The sequence below is a fragment of the Coturnix japonica genome, chromosome 3 (assembly GCF_001577835.2).
Source record: "Coturnix japonica isolate 7356 chromosome 3, Coturnix japonica 2.1, whole genome shotgun sequence".
In the NCBI taxonomy this organism is placed as follows: domain Eukaryota; kingdom Metazoa; phylum Chordata; class Aves; order Galliformes; family Phasianidae; genus Coturnix; species Coturnix japonica.
In genome coordinates, this window is record NC_029518.1 from 60,775,284 (window position 1) to 60,795,597 (window position 20,314).

The following is a 20,314-nucleotide window of genomic DNA, read 5'->3' on the forward strand; positions in this document are numbered from 1 at the left end:
GAAGAACTTACTATACTGTGACGGCACAGGTTTAATCATTACTGACAAAAGGCTTCCTTAATACGAAGTATCTAAGGGAGAATGAAGTGGCTCAGGGATAATCCTCATAGCCCTTATGTGATATTGCAAATCAAACAAAACAATAGAATACATAGAAGAACAAAGCAAATTCAGGATTCAAAAGCAGCTACATGAGACATTCATTTGTCTCAGTAACCGTTTTGGAATTGTTTTATATCAATTTGTAAATTTTATATACATGTTTTAATAAATATTTTTCTGTAGCACTTTCACATTTTTAATCAAACACTAAGAGGAAACTGGCAGTTACTGCTGTTTGAAGATAGTATCTGTATCTTTTAATAAGCCAGTTTAATGAATGATAACTTACAGAAGCATTTTAACTTTTTTAATAATACAACAAAACACGTGATGTTTGACAAGTCTCTCAAACATATGGTTTGACTTTTGAGAGGTGCCAGTGGTTGGACTTCATTATCCCTGTGGTTCTCTTCCAACTTGGGATATTCTATGATTCTATATTCTATTTATATAAGATTTATTCAATAATAGACAATAATGGTACCAAGAGATGATCAAGTTTGAACAGCTTCTGTATCTTCATTCTAGAGAAAACTAACTTACAGGCCTCACTTAAATAGAAAAGATTAAACAAGCCTGAATAAAGAATTCCCAGCATTAAGTACATTAAGTACAAAACTAAAATTAGGTATGATTAGGTACATTTCCACAGTACTCCGACAATGATTTTTTTTTTATTTTTTTTTATTTGCCATTTAGAAGAGAATACACTGCACACGGTGTTCAATCATTTTGTTACAATTTCACTATTATTAAATCAGAATAAGATTTGTCATTTCTAACTTACCCCAGCACTGATTTTCCAGTTTCATCAGGTTTACGAACAGTAAATGGACTTGGATCAATCCCCACATTCTTAGGCATAAAATCCCTGGCAAAAGAGGAAATAAAATCTCACAGTAAGTAAAGTTCAAAACAAAACCAGTACATTTTCTAGAACAGCCAATCCTAACATCTACCTTTGAAATAAAAAACAGGCATGAAAAACAATTCACCATTACAAGTTACATAAACGTAGAACCCCTCAGAATTTCAAAGATTCTCAATGGCATCATTTAGCTTTGTGAAACAGCTGCATATTTTGCCACTTGCCAAAGAGGCTAGAGCAATAGCATAATCCTGTACTGAAGAAGCCCTATGACTCACATACGTTGTTTTCAAAATGCTGCCAACACTCAAATTGGGTCAAAAAGCTACGTGAAACATAATCTGTCTGGAAGTCATTAGCTAAAGCGTGATTAAGATTATGCTTAGAATATCTGTCTGATTGCTGCCAACAAAAATTATCAGGCCAGCTTTAAGAATCACATGAACTGAAAAAAAGCAGTTGTAAAATTCAAGCAGAACGATTTCAAAGCAATTGCTTTGGAGGTACCTTCCATGACCCAATGAATCCTCAGAGAAAAGCCCGTTTCTCAGCCTTCACATGCCTAAACATTAGATGCTGCAGTGGAAAATAATTTTAAATTAATTAAGTGCTATCCTGTCAGAAGTTTTGAGCATGGTTGAGCACCGCTTTTCCATTTTAGCATTATGATTTAACTTCCAGAATTTTGCTAAATTTGAGGCTTAAAAAAGAAAAAAAATCTAGCATGTCATCCAGGTTTAAGCAAATAAATGCACATTTAATTCACACCAGATCAACTTCCAGTTAAGCATTTATAATCCCAAAACAACTCAAATATACCGTGTAGAATTGGTCATTGCTAAGCAGAAGGTCTCATCAAAGCTGCTCAATTCATATGGCCGAAAAAACTCATTATGGATATCAATTTCTTCTTCATACTTGTGGAATTTCTTCACTGTTAATTTGCGTCTGTTTTCAGCACATGTCACTGGGGAAAGGAAAAAGTAATCTTCTTTTACCAACCGTGACTGACTCTGCAGTTGTCTGATTACTTATCCACTCTACTCAACATTTTTCTACAGCCACAGTCCATCTAGGACAAGAAAATACGATATAAAAGAGATGCAGAGCACATCTTTAATAAATACACATTATCAATCACCATAAATTGACGTTTCTTGCTGAAGACAATTCCTCATAAAATAGCCTCCAAAGTAACTTAGAGAAATAAGACATAGTAGTTAATCCTTATCTACAACAGAAATATTATCACCAACATAGACTATATATACATTTTAATAAGAAAGGAAAAAAAAAACAGGAATAATGTTTGTCATAAACACATAAACATATGGAGGTCAGGTTTTAGACACGTTTGTATTACTTAATTATTCAACTGTAGAGTTAGATATCTCTTGCATCCTGCATCCCATTGTTCATCCCATTGTTGAGGAAAAAATACATAGTACTTAAAATGAGTTACGAAGCATTACTGACTAAAACTTCCTTAAGATACTCCTGAAGCAAGAAGCAAATAAAGTTCCTACCTTCATCAAAAGGAAGAGGTAAATGCTTTAGCACACCTGTCGTCCACCAATAAGTATAGCTGTATGGGAAATGCAAACATACAATTGATACAGATTCGGTCTTACATCCAATCTAAACATTTGCACATAGCAGCTACCCAGCCATACAGAGTCACACTGGTAAACAGTTCCTTATAAATCAAATGTGAGAGGAAGTAAAGAATTATCCTCAGATGGATGCTCTCAATAGATTCCTACCCTATGACTTTGCACCAAGGGCATGAAATATAACCACATGAAGTCCAACCCAGAACTGAACTAAACGTAATTCAAGTGCCCTACCTATAGTATTGAAAAACCAAGCTCCTAGAACATACAGAAGATATCTGGAGGAGAAAAGAAACAACAACAACAACAAAAGAAGAAAATACAAGGCAATGTTGTAAGCATACTTTGTATGCTGCGTTTTTGTTTTTTTGTTTTAACCTGAGCAAGACAGACTTCAAACTCGACCCAATCACTAGTTGTTATTTAGATCCTAAAACTTACGAAAAGAGAAATGAAAGCCATTTATCATAATAAACATAACTAGAAGATTCTGTAACAAGTAATGTGACTAAAGAGAGCCTCTTTTTCCATCTTCACTGTCCTCTCATGTGAATTGCAAATAATATAAAAGTAACGTGCGAAATCATGAAATCTTTTCCATCTGATACAGAGGCAAATGCAGTATAGGAAAAACAAAGACTATCCAGTAAGCTTTCAGTGACAGGAAACATCTTCATTCTCTTCCTATATCCTTGTTTTCATTATGAGATTTCATTATTTCCTTAGCTGCTCCACCTAAGGACTCCATTACACAGACAGGAAGAAGTTATCTGAAGGTCTTGCAATATAGTTTAATAAAAACAAACACAATTTTTTCCCCCTTGCTCTCTGCTTATTATATTTGGTTCAGATTAATTCATTGACATACAATAATGCCCAGAACCCGTTATGTGTTTCTCATATCTAAACTAGCACTCAGTTGCATTGCTAATATGAGCTATCATCAGCAGAAGATGAAAAGGACTGAAATATAGAAACTGTCGTATCACATGCTGGCTGCCACGTGCATTAATGGAATAAGCAGCCAACCAGGACAGAGCTGGACTCTTCCCTGGACAAAAATCCAAATGCAGATATTCACACCTATCATTTGTGATATGGAACTCACAGAATGAACAGAAATATAAAGCAACAAAATTCATAAAACAGATAATGTAGTAACAAGTCTAGTGCTGTCCTTAGTCTTAAAATGGAAAAACCTTTTTAGACACAGTATTAACAATCCTTGCTTAAACCATTTTCATGTTCTAAAGCAATGCTCTAAAAGTTACTCTATAATTTTTGTGCTTTAGCTCTATTATTTCTGTATGCTACTGCACAACTAGAACAGGACGCAAATGAAAATAAATAAATAAATAAATCATCAAAATAGACCAGACATGGCTGAAAGGAAAGTAACAAATAACAGGCTTCCTGGTAAACACATCTGCAGTCCAAGGGCACTGCATGAGAATATAACCAAAGTTTGTGCTGATTAAGAACACCAAATACCATACTGACTTAATAAATCTAACCATCGAAAAGACGCCTACACACAGTTTAATAGAACACAAATAGCTGTACATCCATATAATTGTGAAGTATTTCACACTGCTGGACTATTTTGTATTAAATGAGACTTTTCCTTCAGTACAAGAATATAATAGGCTAAAGCAAATCCTTCAAAGCAGCAACATCTGACACTTTGTGTAATCTCCTGATGAAGGTTATTTTCTTTTGTTGTTGTTGGTTTTTGTAAAATGCTTGCAAAAGCTTAAAATTCAGTAGTTATTTGGAAAAAAAAAAAAAAAAGGAAAGTTTCAACAAGCTGATTAAATTATTTCATTAGCAGCACGTATCTTATTAGAGCTACACCCAACAAAAAACAGAACATCAAAATACCTTCGCCTGGTCTGTGACAGACTGAGAGTGTTCTTGTGATGCAAATAAAAATCAGTTGGAAGTTCCCAGAGATGAGGCTTTCCTTCCATAGGCTTGAATACTCCAAGGAACAGATTGATAGATTCTTGCCTGTCTGCATCTGTTAGATAAGACGTACAGTTAATGACTTGCAGCGCTCAAGCCCATTGAGGCATCTGCTTACTTGTTAGATTTTCTCCTCACACAACAAGTAAATCATTCCTAAGACTCCTACAGAGACCTCTGGGCTTTAAATCTAAGAAGACTTCATGTAGACCTTGCTTTCTGCCATATAGCAGTGCACATGTAGCTTGTTCCATGTCTTTCCTTGGCTTTCCTAACAAAGACGAGACAAAAGCTGCACCTTGGCAGAAGTAAGGCTCAGCCTCCCCCTTGTTTATACAAGCTACCTTAAGCTCCAATGAAGTAGTGAGTGGAAATCTCATCTCCATTCTTGTTAACACTTCACTATTTATCAGACACAGAATAGTTCAAGACTAGAAGCACTCTGATGGCACTGCTCCATCAGCTTTTTCCATGTTACAGAAACAATATTAGGAGAGGTCAATGCCCCTTAAGCAACACACTACATCAAATGGATAAACTGAAATTTCAGTATACCAAGAAGCAATTAAAACAACAGGCAGAATGCACAAAGCAGTGGTCTGACAGCAAGGACGAAGTTGGTTCCTGGTCCACCAAAGTCTCAGTCAGTACCTCCTTTCTCCTAAAATCACACCATCTCCTCCCTCCACAAAATGATGTTTTTACAGGGAATTAGACACATGACCAGAAGTTCCATGTAGAAGGAACCCCTGTTCCCCTGTGCTGTTTGGGGGAGCAGGTAGAAGAAAGCAGATAGGGAAAAGACATTTTTAGTTCACTTTTAGTTCTCACTGCAATCTATTGTTACAAATTAGTAATAAATTAAATTAATCTTTCCAAGGCTGAGTGTGTTTTGCCTATGACGGTAATGGGTGAGCAAAATTCTTGCCTTCATCTCACCTCATCTTACTTTTCTCTCTTTTACAGAATGCAGCGCTAAACAAAATCAAGGAAAGCAGCCTATTTTGTGCATAAAAACGAGAGGAACCCAAAATGCAAAATAAATTAACAAGAACAAATAGGTTAAAACTGGTGGGATATGTAAATGCTAAAAGGCAGAGACAAACATCCTTTGTTCATTTACCATTGTTTTACCAGCCAGGAACAGGAGGTATTCTGAAACTGTTAACTAAATCAGAGTGAAACAAGATAATTCAATTAAAAACTGTGTCACTACTTATATGACAGATGCTAAAATGAAATAAAACAAAATAAAATTTCTTCTGTGAAAAACAGCCTGAATTTAAACCCATACCAACTGAATTAACCAGTTAATTATCTGAAATGTTCTATGGCAACAGTTCATTAGAGCATTCTTACCTTTCTTCTGTAGCAAAGAAATGACTTCTGTTAAATGTTACACAGCCAAATGATACAAACTCTCTTTCACTTTTATTGTTTCAGCTGTACAGTTGTGTTTTAAACTCAATAGAAATACAGGACATTTATCAGAAAATGTCTCTCCACTGTTTCACTTTTCAACTCAATTTCAAAATAGGTAATAAAATATACCATTAAAAATGTTCTGTACGTAAGTCCTCAGGCAAACACAATTACATTTGTGAATATGACTTGGGAAGCAGATAGTTAACTGAAAAGGAGATAATCCTTTCACTCCCCACCGTCTTACTTTAAGGTTTGAACAATTTCATGACTTAATTTTCAACAAATATAATGAGAGCTTTTGTCTTTGAAACACTGTCTAGAGAAAAGAGGATATTGAACTTCTCAGATCAATTTTCTTATCTTGATGGAAAATCTCTCATTTCAAAAATAAATATATAAGAACGTGTCAATACGCAGCGGAACACAGACAAAAGAGCAAACAGGTTTTCTCACTTCATTGTTAGCACTGACTGTTATAATTATGTACAAGTAGAAAGACTGAACCGATTTTTCAAAAGATACTGCAATGTACGTGTATACTAGCACATTTTAAGACCATTTGAGAAAACAGGAACTGAAGGGGCCATTTAATTGAATTAGCCAAAAATAATCTACTGCTCTCAATCTGAGTTTGTAACTGCACTACATGACAAATTACTAAATCATGAGAGATTCAACATAATTGGGACTATAAGATCCCATGACTAAAAGGGTATAGTAATTAAGTTTATTTTCATACAACACTAAAAGGTAGTTTACTATGTCCAGCCGTGTCTGTGGATAAACAGATTATTCTAGATTCCAGAAGCTTATTATGCATGTTGCAAATCCAGCACTGAAGAGCACAATGTCACATTATTTTCTAAGAGGCATAAAGCTAATGTTTTTCTATTTTCTTTTTTTTTTTTTTCCTATTGCAAATGAAAGACAAATAGCAGAATACAACAAATCTGAATGCCTGCCTGAGATGGTCATGAAAGAACATCTAGTTCTTGGCTGGATAACATTCTTATTTCTGGTACAACTTACTTATTCGCAGCCAAGGTAATTCCAACAGCTGAACACCCAAACTAAACTGCACCCTATACTTTTTTCAAATGCTAGATTCAAAAACATGCATGCAAAAAAAAAAAAAAAAGACAGATTTTTTGCCTAAATCCATAGTACATTTTCAAGTTACCATAAAAATCAATTGTCCCATATTTTCAGGAGGAAAACTTGATTTTCTATGTTTGAGTCTCTAACCTGATCTCGAGAACATTTTCAACTCTTCACTTTCTATTACATATGCAACATATTGCAAATTCACAGGTACAGAAAGAAATCTATAGGAAAGCTAAGCCACACATCAAGACCTAGGTTTAAACTGCATTTGGTTATTGTTCTTAGAAGCCCAGGCTTTATCTAATGCATTAGTAGCTCCAGGCAAATCTCTTAACCATCACATTTCACTTTTTTTCTCATCTGTTCAACTTAATTAGTAGTGATTATCCTAAGAGCCTTGGGGTCAACAGAGGAATCCATGTTCTTAAAAAGTGTAAATTATCATGGTAGGTTTTTTTATGACAAACAAACAAAGCAAGCATGGCTACATGGTTTCTCTAGGAGACACTGTTGGCAGGCCTTGTGTGATCTTGTGCTGAATCTGATACACTGTATGACTTCAAGTCAACCACTGACATTTTCTGCTACTACTCAAAAATAATATTAGTAAACATTATGAAGAAGTTTCTCACATCAGAAACAAAAGAAGTGCAGGCTCACAAACAGGATAGCCCTCAGAGTTTTGTTTTTATTTTAAAGGACAGATAACGAGAGCAGAATACCAAACCAGAATGTTCTTTTCAATATCAGAAACCTCTGCTTTTTGAGAGGTAGTAGCTTTTCAACAGGTAGTAGTTTCTACCAATGTAAAGCAATTATTTTTACATGAGAGAATGCTTTTTGTCTGAAATCCCCAGAAACATCACATGCAAAACAAAACATCACAGTCAGTTTTAAGAAATACTCAATTTGAAGCTTTCTATTTTGTGCTTAGAACTTACATTTGTCAGTTTCCTTTTCTCTGTTGAAGCCGCTCTCTCCAAGACCTTAACAGCTCTGTAACAGTTACCTGCTTCTCTACTAAGCTGCCAATACCACTGCAGTGGCAGATTCAGTGCTACCTGTGTACATTTGCAAGAGTTCTCATATCTGTTAAATAACATTACAAATACAGCTGCATGATACAACATGCATTTGCATGGGATACTCCATAAACACTCCATCAAATCAGACTATCCATTTGATGCCATCTGATTTTACTGAATTATTTTGAAATTATAGTATGGAGAATCTCTGCTGTAAGATCATGATAGCGATTATTGAAGCACAACAAGAAGTTTTCTAAATTATAGTTCAAAAGAAAGCATTGAAATGTACCTGAGAAAGCGTTACTGTAATATCTTGAGAGTGTTTGCATAATATCTTTGGAATGCTGAGTCCATGGTGCTATCTTCCTATAGGTTTTTACCCTGTGGACAAGCTGAGAACCGCCATATTGCAGAGAAAGCGTATCTCCATGATCTTCATATAATTCTTCAAACAATCTGAAGGGAAAGAAAAACATGATATTTGTCAACCTGCTGAAAAGAGCTTTTCAGAAAGAAAGAAGAATAACATTCAGAATTGCATTCAGAAGTCAAAGCACAACAGAACATTTTAGATACCTTCATACATACAGTTGCTTCACTGCATAACAAGCAATACATTTTCTTCTCCCAAGTACTTCTTCCAGTTTATAAAAGAAGTATTTCATTAAAACTTGTTATTAATAACTAGTTAACACTGAATTTCAAAGCTATGTCTTTATTCTTTATTCAGATATGTATGTGAGAACTACATTCAGTTTTAATAAGCAGATTAGATAAATATTCTAAGACTTTCACCAATTCATAACACATCAGAATGCATTCACTCCACAGAAAACGCACTTCTGTAGATTCAGAAAGAAGATTAACACATCACATTAGACCATAGAGAGTAAACAAACAGCACAGCATCATAAACTAAGGCATTTTAAATATGCTAAATGGGACAGAATGTGCCAATATCTCAAGGCTGTTTTCTATTAAGTTCACTGAGAATTAAGTCCATGTAACTTTCCAAAATCTACCTAACTATAAGGGCTCAAAGGTATAAAAAGAAAGAACATGACTGTGAGAAATATGAAGGGCAGTCAGTTACAATTTGCTGGAGCTGAAAAAGTATGTGGTAAGAGGGTAGAAACAGTCAGCTGCTACGATGAACAAGAACTGGCTAAAAGCAACGTTGTTCTCAAGAACCAAGACTTCAAATTGAGAGCTGTCCAAGTAACAAAAACAAACAACCATCAAAAAGCAGCCCCAGCATAAGCAAAACAAATCATCTCAGAAAACAAGGCCAGAAAAGAAGGTTATCCTAAGGAGGTGGCACCCAGTCTACGATAACAGATTCTCAGAAGCGAGCACTAAGAATATGTGTAAGAACCGCCTGCTTGTTTCTTTGGTTTTGGTATATTACTTTCTTTTAAAACAAGTTAAAACAAGAAGAAAAGCAGAAAACCCTGGTCAGCTAAAAGCTAAAAATCCCCACGTGTTCAAGGCAACAACAGCCAGGAGAAAGGATGACACATCTCAGAAATTTCCCAGTCAGAGACAGGAGACTTAAGAACTGAGTTGCAATGACCTTGCAATAAAGGTTCACAGGAAGCTGACAACCTGAAATTCATTGAGGATGTTGATCCACTTGACTTGGAAATAACTTGTAGAATTAAATTAACCTTCCACAGCCTCAAACTATTAAGCCTGCAAATAGACAAAGACTAGTCTTCTGTGGGGAGAAAGGTAGTTAAGTATATACAATCAAATAAGCAGCAAATGTACAAATGGTCTAAGAAACCTCTTAGATGGGACAACAACTACATTAAAGGAATTGTAAAGAAAAAGAGACGCTTGCAGAAATGGTCCCACTCAATTAAATCGTTAAAAAGAAAAATCCTACTAGACATAATTAGACTGTTCAAGACATATGGGCTTTTTTTCATCCTTCAGACTAACCCAAATAAAATGCTAACTTTATAAAGCTTAACAGAGATTCAGGATTGCAGACTGTGACACCACATGAAAAAATCAGAATTAGTATGGTGGACACTCAAAACTGCAATGAAAACAATAGGTAACAGTTTTCTAGACACACTATCTTGATTCAGGATAGCAGTGTGCTGAATATTAGTCTCTCTGGTCAGCCAGAAGAGTGTAAATTAAGGGGGAGAGTATTTAGCAATCAGATACTTCTTATGGGAAAAAGAATGCAGTACATCAAAGTCAAAGACTGCACAATGGAGATGCATCATAGCACACATTTCAAAATTTATTGGATTATGAATGCAATTTTGTGGTATTTCTGAACACGGTAATTTGGAAAAAAAAGTCTTCACAGATGAGATGTTTCAGAGGGGTATACATGGATGATGCTATGAGATATGTCATAACTAATAGCTACATTTTAGACAGATTATGAAAAACATGATATCAAGAAAATAAGAGGAATCACCTATTAAAATCCTACTAATTATGGCAAGAGATGAAAATTTTGGTGGCTGGAAAGTGGAGAGGGAGCAAATAAGAAAGAAGTTAGACAGAAAACATGAGACAATTGGAATAGGAAGCAAGAGATGAAATTTTGGATCCCAAAACAGGGGTGGAAAGGGGAGAGGTAATAAAGCCTAAGGAATGCCTGAGCTGATGAAGTAGTTGCTGGAGAGGACAATATACAAAGGTATAAGAGATCTGTCCACCTCCTGATCCCCTCTGGTTAGAACCCAGCAGATCCAATTGCCAAGTCCCTTGGGGGTTGCACAGCAACTGGTAATTGCAGCAGCAGTTGCTTCCCAGAGGTAAAGATGCAACAACCAGCAGCTGGGACACAGAGGATGAGAAGCATTGTGAGCACACTGTGGAAGCCACCTGGCCTGTGAAAACACCCTACCCTTCAGACAGCAGCCAACAGCCACTAATTGCACAGTGAGCCACCACGCTGTGGCACTGCTCCTGGTACTGAACAAGTGCTGGAAGCTAACTGAGAAAGGGCAGAAGATGAAGGTACATCTTGAGTAAAGTGAAAGGAAGAGACTGGGAGAAATGCATCACCCAGGACTTGATCTTCTTTTGAAACACGAGTTACTTCTTCGCATTCCAAACCTAACAAACCACTAGGCAATAACAGCAATGAAGCCATGTTTCACTGCCATGACTGTGGATTTGTCATGAGGGTGAATAGTGACAGGACAAGGGGGAATGTTTTTAAACTAAGACAGGGGAGGTTTAGGTTAGAAATTAGGAGGAAGTTTTTCACACAGAGGGTGGTGATAAACTGGAGCAGGTTGCCCAGGGAGGTTGTGGATGCCCCATCCCTGGAGGCATTCAAGGCCAGGCTGGATGTGGCTCTGGGCAGCCTGGTCTTGTGATTGGTGACCCTGCACATAGCAGGGGATGAAACTGGATGATCATTATGGTCCTTTTCAACCCAGGCCATTCTATGATCCTATGATTACCGTATAAGGAATAAAAATTTCAATTTTTTTTTCAATTAAATGCTGATTTTTAATTTATTTTTTAATAGTTTGAGAATGCTCAAATAAGTATCATTGCTACCCAACTGGAGACAACAGCTTTGCCAAAAACTCCACTCTTCAATAAAGCAAAAAGCATAAAATTTATCAACAGAAATGTAGGAAATATCCAGGTAAGATGCACATCTACAAAAACATCAATTTGGCATTCTGCATAAAAGCACAAACCTATTTCAGGTTTTATTCTTGATTTACACTTTGCATCAAGGAAATGAAAGAAGTGCTATTTTTATGTTACATTTACTTAAGAGGGAAATGCTTTGGTCTGTGTTTAGTTTTATAAAGAGAGTGAAGCCAAGCAGTTATTTAATAAGAAGCCAAACAAACATTCTTTTACGGAATTGGAAATTTTCAGTGTGACTGGATTTTCTCAAAATATCTGAAGTATGAATTTTTAGACTTAGCTGAATAACTACAAAATCATTCCAATAGAAAAAGGAATGCACTTTTCCTTTATATAAGTAATACTTTACCCAAGTCGCTTAACATAGATCAAACAAACAATGACAACAAAAAAAAAAACAACCCACAACACAATTAATGTATCTTACCGTACAGCATCTGTATCAAACTGTAAATTTGGCTTATCAATCAGTCCCAACGAATAGAGTTGGTATGCCAAAGCACATTTTCCCACCATAAACTGGGCTGTGTTAGTGCGATCTAAACAGTCCACACAATTGGTTCGGAGAACTCCAGTCTGGTAAAGCAATTCAAATAAGAGATATTATTATTATTATTATTATTTTTTTTTTTTTTTTTAATTAAGAAGCTACCATATTCATTATTGTTTTTTTCCTACTGTCCAACTACTTGTCAAATTTCACATACTGGATTTTATGTCAGTTCACAAAACTTCAAGCAAAGACTTCTTAGGTCTAGCAATCTACGTTACTGCTGTAAGGTCCCCTTTCAAAATACTCTTCCTTCTATCATTACATGAACTGAACAAGTCTTTCAACGCAAAAAGAATCCCAAAGTCTTGCCTTAGAAAGAATGTGTTATATTGGTGAAGGTCTTATTTTCAACTACGCTGTATCTATTGCACAAAACAAAGCACACTGTCAGCTTGCTGTGGTTCTACTACAATGGTGCTGATATTATAAGCTTTCCATATCTTGTGCTTGCACCTCCACTCTTCAATTTCATAATGCACACAAAGTTATAACATTAACAGCTGCTAGACACTCCCATACAGAAGCATGGGGGATTCTTCTGCTCAAATGTGGCTACATCTGTGCTAGTTATAGTCTTAATGAAGAAGTACATTTTGAGTGTGACTCACAAATTGTCTATCCCAAGACAAGATGAACCATGATGGAAATGCTTTCATAGAACACTTACAGTGACTACCTCAAACATTTAAGCTTAAAGACAGACAAAAGAAATTGTATCCCTAACATAGTTAAACCTGCAAGGCTAACACTGAGAAATATACATAGCACTTACATGCTTCTTTGTTTTAGAACAGAACACATTCTAGTGTTCAGTTAATAAAGGAATGGTCACATCCTCTCCAACTTAAGAGAACTTCAAAATCATGAATGCCAAGTCAAAAGTCATTAATGTTTCTCAAGAAATGCCCAGTGTTCAGAGTATATATTAAGGTATACATCTGTTACTCTAGAATTTACCACATTGCACTTTTCTGATGGTAAAGAAAAAAAAAAAAGTATTTCTGGTTGTATTTTCCTTCAGTGGTAGAAACTGCAATGATGTACAGAATATTCAGCAGTGGAGAAACTGTAATTGCTAATTTTTATGTGTATGAATGAAACAAAGCTCAAGAGTGCTTATTCCTCACCCCTCCTGTCTAATACTGTATTAAAAAGATTGTTTAAAAGTTTCTGTTTTAAATTTTGCTTCATGGCTACTAATATAGGCTATGTAAGTAATGGAAACTAGTTCAAAATCTAAACATTTCTCAGAATACATTCAGCGAAAATACAAGATCTTCAAGCACTATTTCCCTTTTAGGTTTCTTGCACGGACTTAAATAATACCATTTATTTTACTATAAATATCACTTAAAGAGAGTAAGCAGTTAATCATTCATTAAGTATGTACGCCAAGTGTTTCACTGATGCTTTGAGAATGAAGATTTAAATCCCTACATCTTTGAATTAATAGAAGTCTGTCATCTTCCTACCTGCAAGCGACCAGTGGAAACAACACAGCCTCCCAGTTCATTCCATCTAAAAGAGAAACAGAATAGAACAACTTTCAAATAACTTTTAAAACAAACAGGCCATACCACATATGGATCTGCTCAGTGAAAAACAGTGGCAATTAAATCCTGCTGCAAGGCAAAACTGATATCACTGAGCAGCAGAAGGCAGTGAAAGCTCCGTGCATTAGCAAGATGTTGTACTTAAACTGCACTGCTAAAAACAAAACCTAGCCTTAAAGTAGGAAGTTTTCTAAGCCATATAGAACATTTCCTCCCTAGAAGACAGAGGACAAGCCATACAAGACGTGCTCCATGATGTCCTCAAATCAAAAATAAAAAATGGTACAATGCCAGTGACTGCAATGACTAGAAGGCAGAGGCAAAAGGCACACTGTAGCACAACTGGTTGATTTAATTCTCCCCTTCACACTGATTCCAGGCATACATGCTATTTATCACCCAGTTCTTGTTATTCTGTACAGACCATATCTGTACCCAAGAGGCAAAGAAAATTAATTTGAAATCAATGACATTTTGAGGTAGGGGAGCAGTTACGCTTGATGCAAGTAATCTCTGAACAACTGAATATTTTCAAGTTAGGAGCACAGAACTAAACAGACTGGAGAAATGGTTTGGCAAGCTAACATATACTACTTTTAAAACTCATTAGACTACTTCTACAAACCACAGCATTACGAGGATGGATCATTCACACTATTTTGCAGTTGCTATGTTTGCTGTAATGCATGGCAGAGAAGCTCTAAAAGAGCCTCAGAGTTTTACTTCAGATTGTTTCCAAATTAAGGTAGACCAGAAAGGCAAAAACACACTTAATGTAAAATAAGAATGACTGTTTCAGTAACGATGAATTAGATCCCTGTGATAAATATTTGGAAAAAAAATACCAACTTGTTGAACATTTAACTTGGAAACTACATTATTTCTTAATTTTCAAGGGCTTGAGAGGATTCTGCTAACTGAACCATTGTATCTCCACAGCAGCCAAAACAAATACTGTTCCTATAATTTAGCAACAAAATAAAAACGCACAACTTTCAGTTTTGTATGTATGAATAAGAACCAATTGGAAAACACTGGACTACCTGACACTTCAGTCATAAACATATTTTTCATATGCCTTAAAAGAAACCTCTTCCCAAATTCCAAGTGTTCTCGTTGTTAAAATTTACCCTAAAATTTAGGATTCCTTTGGTTAACAACAACAACAATAATAATAATGTATATATAATTTTTTATAAATACAGACAGCACAGATTACAAGTTACAAATAATGGTTTGATGTAGGAATTCATTATAAGTGGGAGAACAGCAGCATTATAAAACAGACTAATTTTTTTCAGTGTATTAGCATTTCATAGTACATGCCTCTGACTGCAATTCTTCTAGTTATAACTCAATAACAAAGAGCTTATGTTAACTGAAGCCTTAAAATAAGAAATGAGCAGTAGCAGAAATTCCAGACAACTCTCCAACCAACAGACGTTACTTATCAGGCATATGTAAAATTATACATACTTTTCATCTGGTCGCAAGACACTGCAGTAGGAATCAGGTCGATTTACAAAAAATCCAGTTTTCTTTACTACACTTTCTGCTATCACATTCAATCTATCAAGGACATTGCAAAGTTTGCTGGGGAGACAAAAAGGATTACATAGTAAAGATAAACTAACAGTTAAAAATTTTCACTGTTAGGAAGTCTTTTAATAACAGAAATAATTTAATAGAAGACACATCACAGCTTTATTTATCTCACAGCAACTACGCCTACTCTTTTCCTATAGCTTACAGACTTAGAAAGAAGCCACTGAGCAATTTTGTTCACTTATTAACAAAACATTTTACATAACACAAATGGAATAAAACATGTAAAACTCCTTTTTTCCCTTCTGAAATTTCTGTGATTCACAAAACAAAAATATGACAGAAATTGATAAATAGTTTCATTAAAGTTTATGCCCCCATTTTATTTGAAATGTATTGTCACTCAGTAACATTTATTTCAGTGTGCAGTCTTAATACATTTCTGCATTGCTTGTTCTGACCAGGTCATCCATCCATTAGATGAAGCTTGAAATGCAAATACTTTAACAAGGAACTTTAAAAACAAAGTTATAAATAAACAGTTAAGCATTATTTCTTTTTTTTTAAGCGATTTCTTACACTGAGATTGAAGGATTAATTTGAAATGTTTCTACAGGAACTGCTTTCCAGAAAATGTACTTTGGAACTACATGTTAAAGCAGAACCATTTCTCAGTATTCATTAAAGTTCCAGTTCTTTTGGTGGATATATGTATTACATCTCATTTGCATTAAGAATTTATCTTCAAAGCCCACAGGTATTTTTTTGTATGGGTACTACGGTATCAATATAATAATATCTACATAAAGAAATACCAAGCTTAAAGCTAGAGGAGGGATTTTTAGTTATCTAGTATCATTCCCCATACTGGATAGACAGTAAGCTTCCTTGGCATTGCTTCATACAGAACCCAAGAACTTCTATCTAGCATATCTTCTGAATGGAAATTCAGTCTTATTTTGAGATTTGCTAATTAATCATAAAACAAATTGAATATAGACCTATCTGTGCATAATGCCATTTTAGAATGAAAAATGGAGTGTGAAACCTGGTCAAATTTAAGGACTCATCCAACATGAGCCATTCTACAGTTCTGTGAAACAAACAATGAGCTTTCCTACCTTTTTGTGTATTTGGCCATATCCCAAGGAATATAAATAATTGCATGCTCTGGGGGCAAAAATTGGTTCAGATACATCACAGCAGCAACAAGTTCTTCGCTAAGAATCCTTTCATGCTTTCTTTTCTCACGTTCCTTTGGCAAAAAGAAGAGAATGTCAGTACTATCATCAACAACCATCTGTAACCTGTACAGACACATATATAGGTGTGTGTGTATTATAGACTGATATTCTCTAACATAAACTCTTTAACCTAGACTTCAGTATTTGTTCAGTATTAGTGAATTATTATCTTATTCTTCTCAACCTAGAATACCTTAAATGACAAAAGCTACTAAACAGTTGTTTAGTTGTTTAGTTTTAGTTGTTAGCAGTAATTAAAAGTGGCAGCTGTAACACAGCAGGCACTTCTGCAAAACAAATCCAATTGCAATTGAAAAGACAGCAAAATCTAAATATTCTGGCTTTTTAGCAGTTGATCCCTATTTGTTAAAACGTCATTTATCTCAACTGTGCATAATCATCTGCTGAGAAACTGAATCATGTAAGAGTAAAGAAGAGCATAAGGAAACAAGAGTGGTAAGACAGATAAAATGGATGTAGACGAGGCAGGTGGAAATAAACGGGCAGAAAAGAGAGTATCCTGTTAGCTTCTGGACTACAAGGGGACTCAGGAGAATTCTCTTCCATTACCAGCAGAAGATGGGGAACAAAAAGCTTTGCAAGAGTATGAAAACATTTAGAACTATATAGCTATTCCCTGAACTTACCAGGTGTTTTGGCACTCTATGTTAATATGGCTTTTCTCTCAACTTAGTCCAAACTAAAACCTGCAATGAACCTATATAAGATCAATTTAAACTCTTATATAAAAGCAGCCATAAATAAATAAAGAAAAAGCAAGCCTAATGCAGTTCACAAATTTCTAGGAGAGAGAGGTAAGGTGTGAAATAGATTTACATTTCATCACCCTGTAAGAAATCAAATACTAAAAGTACAGAGACAGAAATACTTAGCATTTGCGTAAAAGAAACATCAATATGCAAATAAGGCGACTTATTTATTAAGCTGAACATAAAATAAAGAAAGTGTTTTAATTTTAGCATTTTAATACTGACAAACTACTAAGAGGGAGAGAAACAGACGCATTTGGTCAATGCAAATTACAGAAACATTGTATTTGGTCAGTATCTCAGAGAGAGTCTGAATTTTGGGTGGTCCTACATTGAGCCAGGAGTTGGACTCCATGAGCCTTGTGGGTCCATTCCAACTATGGGTATTCTGTGATTCTATGAATTAATGCAGCAATAGAATAGCTTCCCATATGCTCACTCCTGCTGCCTCTGGCACTGTCTGTTAACAAGCACAAGATGCCTCAACTTTCTCTCCTGATCATAAGTCCATACCTCTATCTGATCAAGCAAAAGAAGGAGGGATATGTCTTTACCATAATATTTCAAAGAACTCAGACATTTGTGTCAAGCAGTCTATAAACGTTACTTCTCATAGAATCACAGTTTTATAGGAAGTTATAGGAAAATTTAGTGGAAAAGTTACTTTGACTCACTCCATTTAAGGAGGAATAGCAAGAACCTGAAAACAACAGTTATGAAAAAGTTGTAAGAAAACCATAAAAATGGGAAACAATATTTTTGAAAGACTGTAGTGTAAGCAGTTAGCAAGTTATGCGTTCTCCCGCATAGCATTAAATTTATGAAGAAAATATGCCACTTACAAGCTAACATTAGTTCAGAGCACAAACAGAAGTACACAGAGATTCTACAGAGGTTTGAAAACATGTAGAAAATATGCAAAATAGTGTACCTTTACAAGATTCAAAATAATAATGGGAGAGCCGAATCTCTGAAGCATTTGGTCAAAGTGAAGAGCAGCAACATGTGCAAAAGGATCTGCTTGGTCCACTGCAACAGATGCATATATTCGGAATTATTTTCCCCTATAAGTACTCTACAAAAAATAATTTCTAGTTCTTTATAATGATATAATTACATAACTCTCATTTATTCATGCAAAAGCTATTTAAAAAAAATAATCCTCCTTTCTCAAGAAAAGCGATATCTTAATCAAAAATGTCATGAGATAGTAACAAAGATCAGTTATTTTGGTATTCTGGCCCCATTAAAATTAGTCCAAATGCTTTCCATCCTTTCCAACAGGTAGAAATTATATCCAGAACCCTTTAAGATAAATGTAGCTAACTGCACACAAATGAATAAGCACAAAGAAAGCTGACATCTTCAACCATAAGTTTTTTGTATGGCATTTCTGACTTTTAAGACAAGGATTTTTATTTTTTTTTCTACTTGATATCAGCAAATGCAGCTGTTCATATGGGTGAATGTTTATATACCATGTTTATCATAAAGATCACTGTTTTACCTTAAATTACAGACTCCCAAAGAGCAAATACATTGACAGTTTACTCATTTTCACAAGTTCAGTTTTCACTTACACTCTTGGGTGTTGTGCTAGTCATAATCTATCACAGAGAATAATTATTACGTACGTGTAATGGGTGGCTTAGGCATCATAGTTGAAATATCTTGAGACCAGTAGAGAGGGACAGAACCTCGAACCTGAACATAGGAAGAATAACTCCCCGCAGAAAATGACATAACTGAAGCATCATAAAGTATTTGTTCAGTTTCCACTTCGTTAGCAACATCTCCCTACAACAAACAGAAATACACCTACCGTGAAAGACATGGCATTTCAGAACTGTGTGCATCACGGAGAACTGACAGTTACAGACAGAGTACAATTAAACCGTAAGACACCAAATCATGATACTGACAACACTACCAAATGCTAATTCTTATTTGTACCTAAATGTGCTTTATCAGATTTTTTTTCCTCTAAAAAGAACATTATCTATGTAAATAACATCTTAAGTGCAAGAAAGAGCTTCCAATATTTGACTTGTTATTTTGTTTTAAGAACAGCTTTATTAGCTGACTTAAATATTTATAGTTCTGATAACATTATCTAATATCTTAAATTACTATGAAAGCCACAACAGTCCTCCCAACATTTCAGTTCACTGGTCAGTCAGTTTCAAGCTTTCCATATTATTAGCAGGCCAGGGAAAATTACCAATATATCACACCAAACTGAAATCACGTTTGATTTACCTCACAGTTGGCTCCTCGTTTCAGAAAACGTGTTCCAGCAAATTTGCTTGATCTTCTGGCTATCAGAGTGACGTATATAGGGCGACCGTAAATTAACAGTTCTTGAAAGAGAAGTTAAGGGTTACATATCATACACAACTTTTTGTCCACTTAGCTCACGGAAGCAAATATAAACTCTAAAGAAAAACAATCAAACTAACACAAGAACAGCACATAAAGCACCTGTTCTACTAAGACCTCCTTAACAGAGATCAATTCTTCTGCCATTGGAAGAGGTCATTGCCCTTTACAACAATCATTTCTGAAGCACTCTGAAAAGAGAATCTACATTACTATGCATCAACCTCTCTTCCCAACATACAGGAGTATTTCTATAGTATGAAGTGATGATAGAGGTGAAGTAACCACAAGACTGCTTTTGTGAACACAGGGATCCAAGTTTAGGAACCCCTATATTCAGATCAGGTGCATTAGCCACCTCCTAATTATTTGCCTTGAGAATCAGATAAATTTGCATCTACATAAGAGGCAACAACTGAAAGCCAAGCAGCTACAGAGGTAGTGGTGGCTTTTTTTAGAGCTTTTTATTTTTTAGTTAAAAAGTTAAAGACAAATTGTCTAGCATGACTGTACCACTTTGTGC

General features: G+C 35.3%; 1 protein-coding gene across 3 annotated transcripts in view; it reads right to left on the bottom strand.

Annotated features, from left to right (window-relative positions):
- FIG4 (FIG4 phosphoinositide 5-phosphatase) overlaps positions 1-20,314 on the bottom strand; it is a 59,139-nt gene that overhangs the window by 19,691 nt on the left and 19,134 nt on the right. For all 3 annotated transcript variants that reach the window (XM_015858713.2, XM_032443322.1, XM_015858714.2), the window contains exons 8-19: positions 19,672-19,772; positions 19,047-19,209; positions 18,344-18,441; positions 16,520-16,653; positions 15,330-15,446; positions 13,773-13,818; positions 12,175-12,323; positions 8,395-8,561; positions 4,465-4,603; positions 2,497-2,555; positions 1,790-1,937; positions 890-973 (exon numbers count right to left, since the gene is read on the bottom strand). In XM_015858713.2, coding sequence (XP_015714199.1) covers positions 890-973; positions 1,790-1,937; positions 2,497-2,555; positions 4,465-4,603; positions 8,395-8,561; positions 12,175-12,323; positions 13,773-13,818; positions 15,330-15,446; positions 16,520-16,653; positions 18,344-18,441; positions 19,047-19,209; positions 19,672-19,772 — 1,405 coding nt within the window. The remainder of the gene's footprint in view (positions 1-889; positions 974-1,789; positions 1,938-2,496; positions 2,556-4,464; positions 4,604-8,394; positions 8,562-12,174; positions 12,324-13,772; positions 13,819-15,329; positions 15,447-16,519; positions 16,654-18,343; positions 18,442-19,046; positions 19,210-19,671; positions 19,773-20,314) is intronic.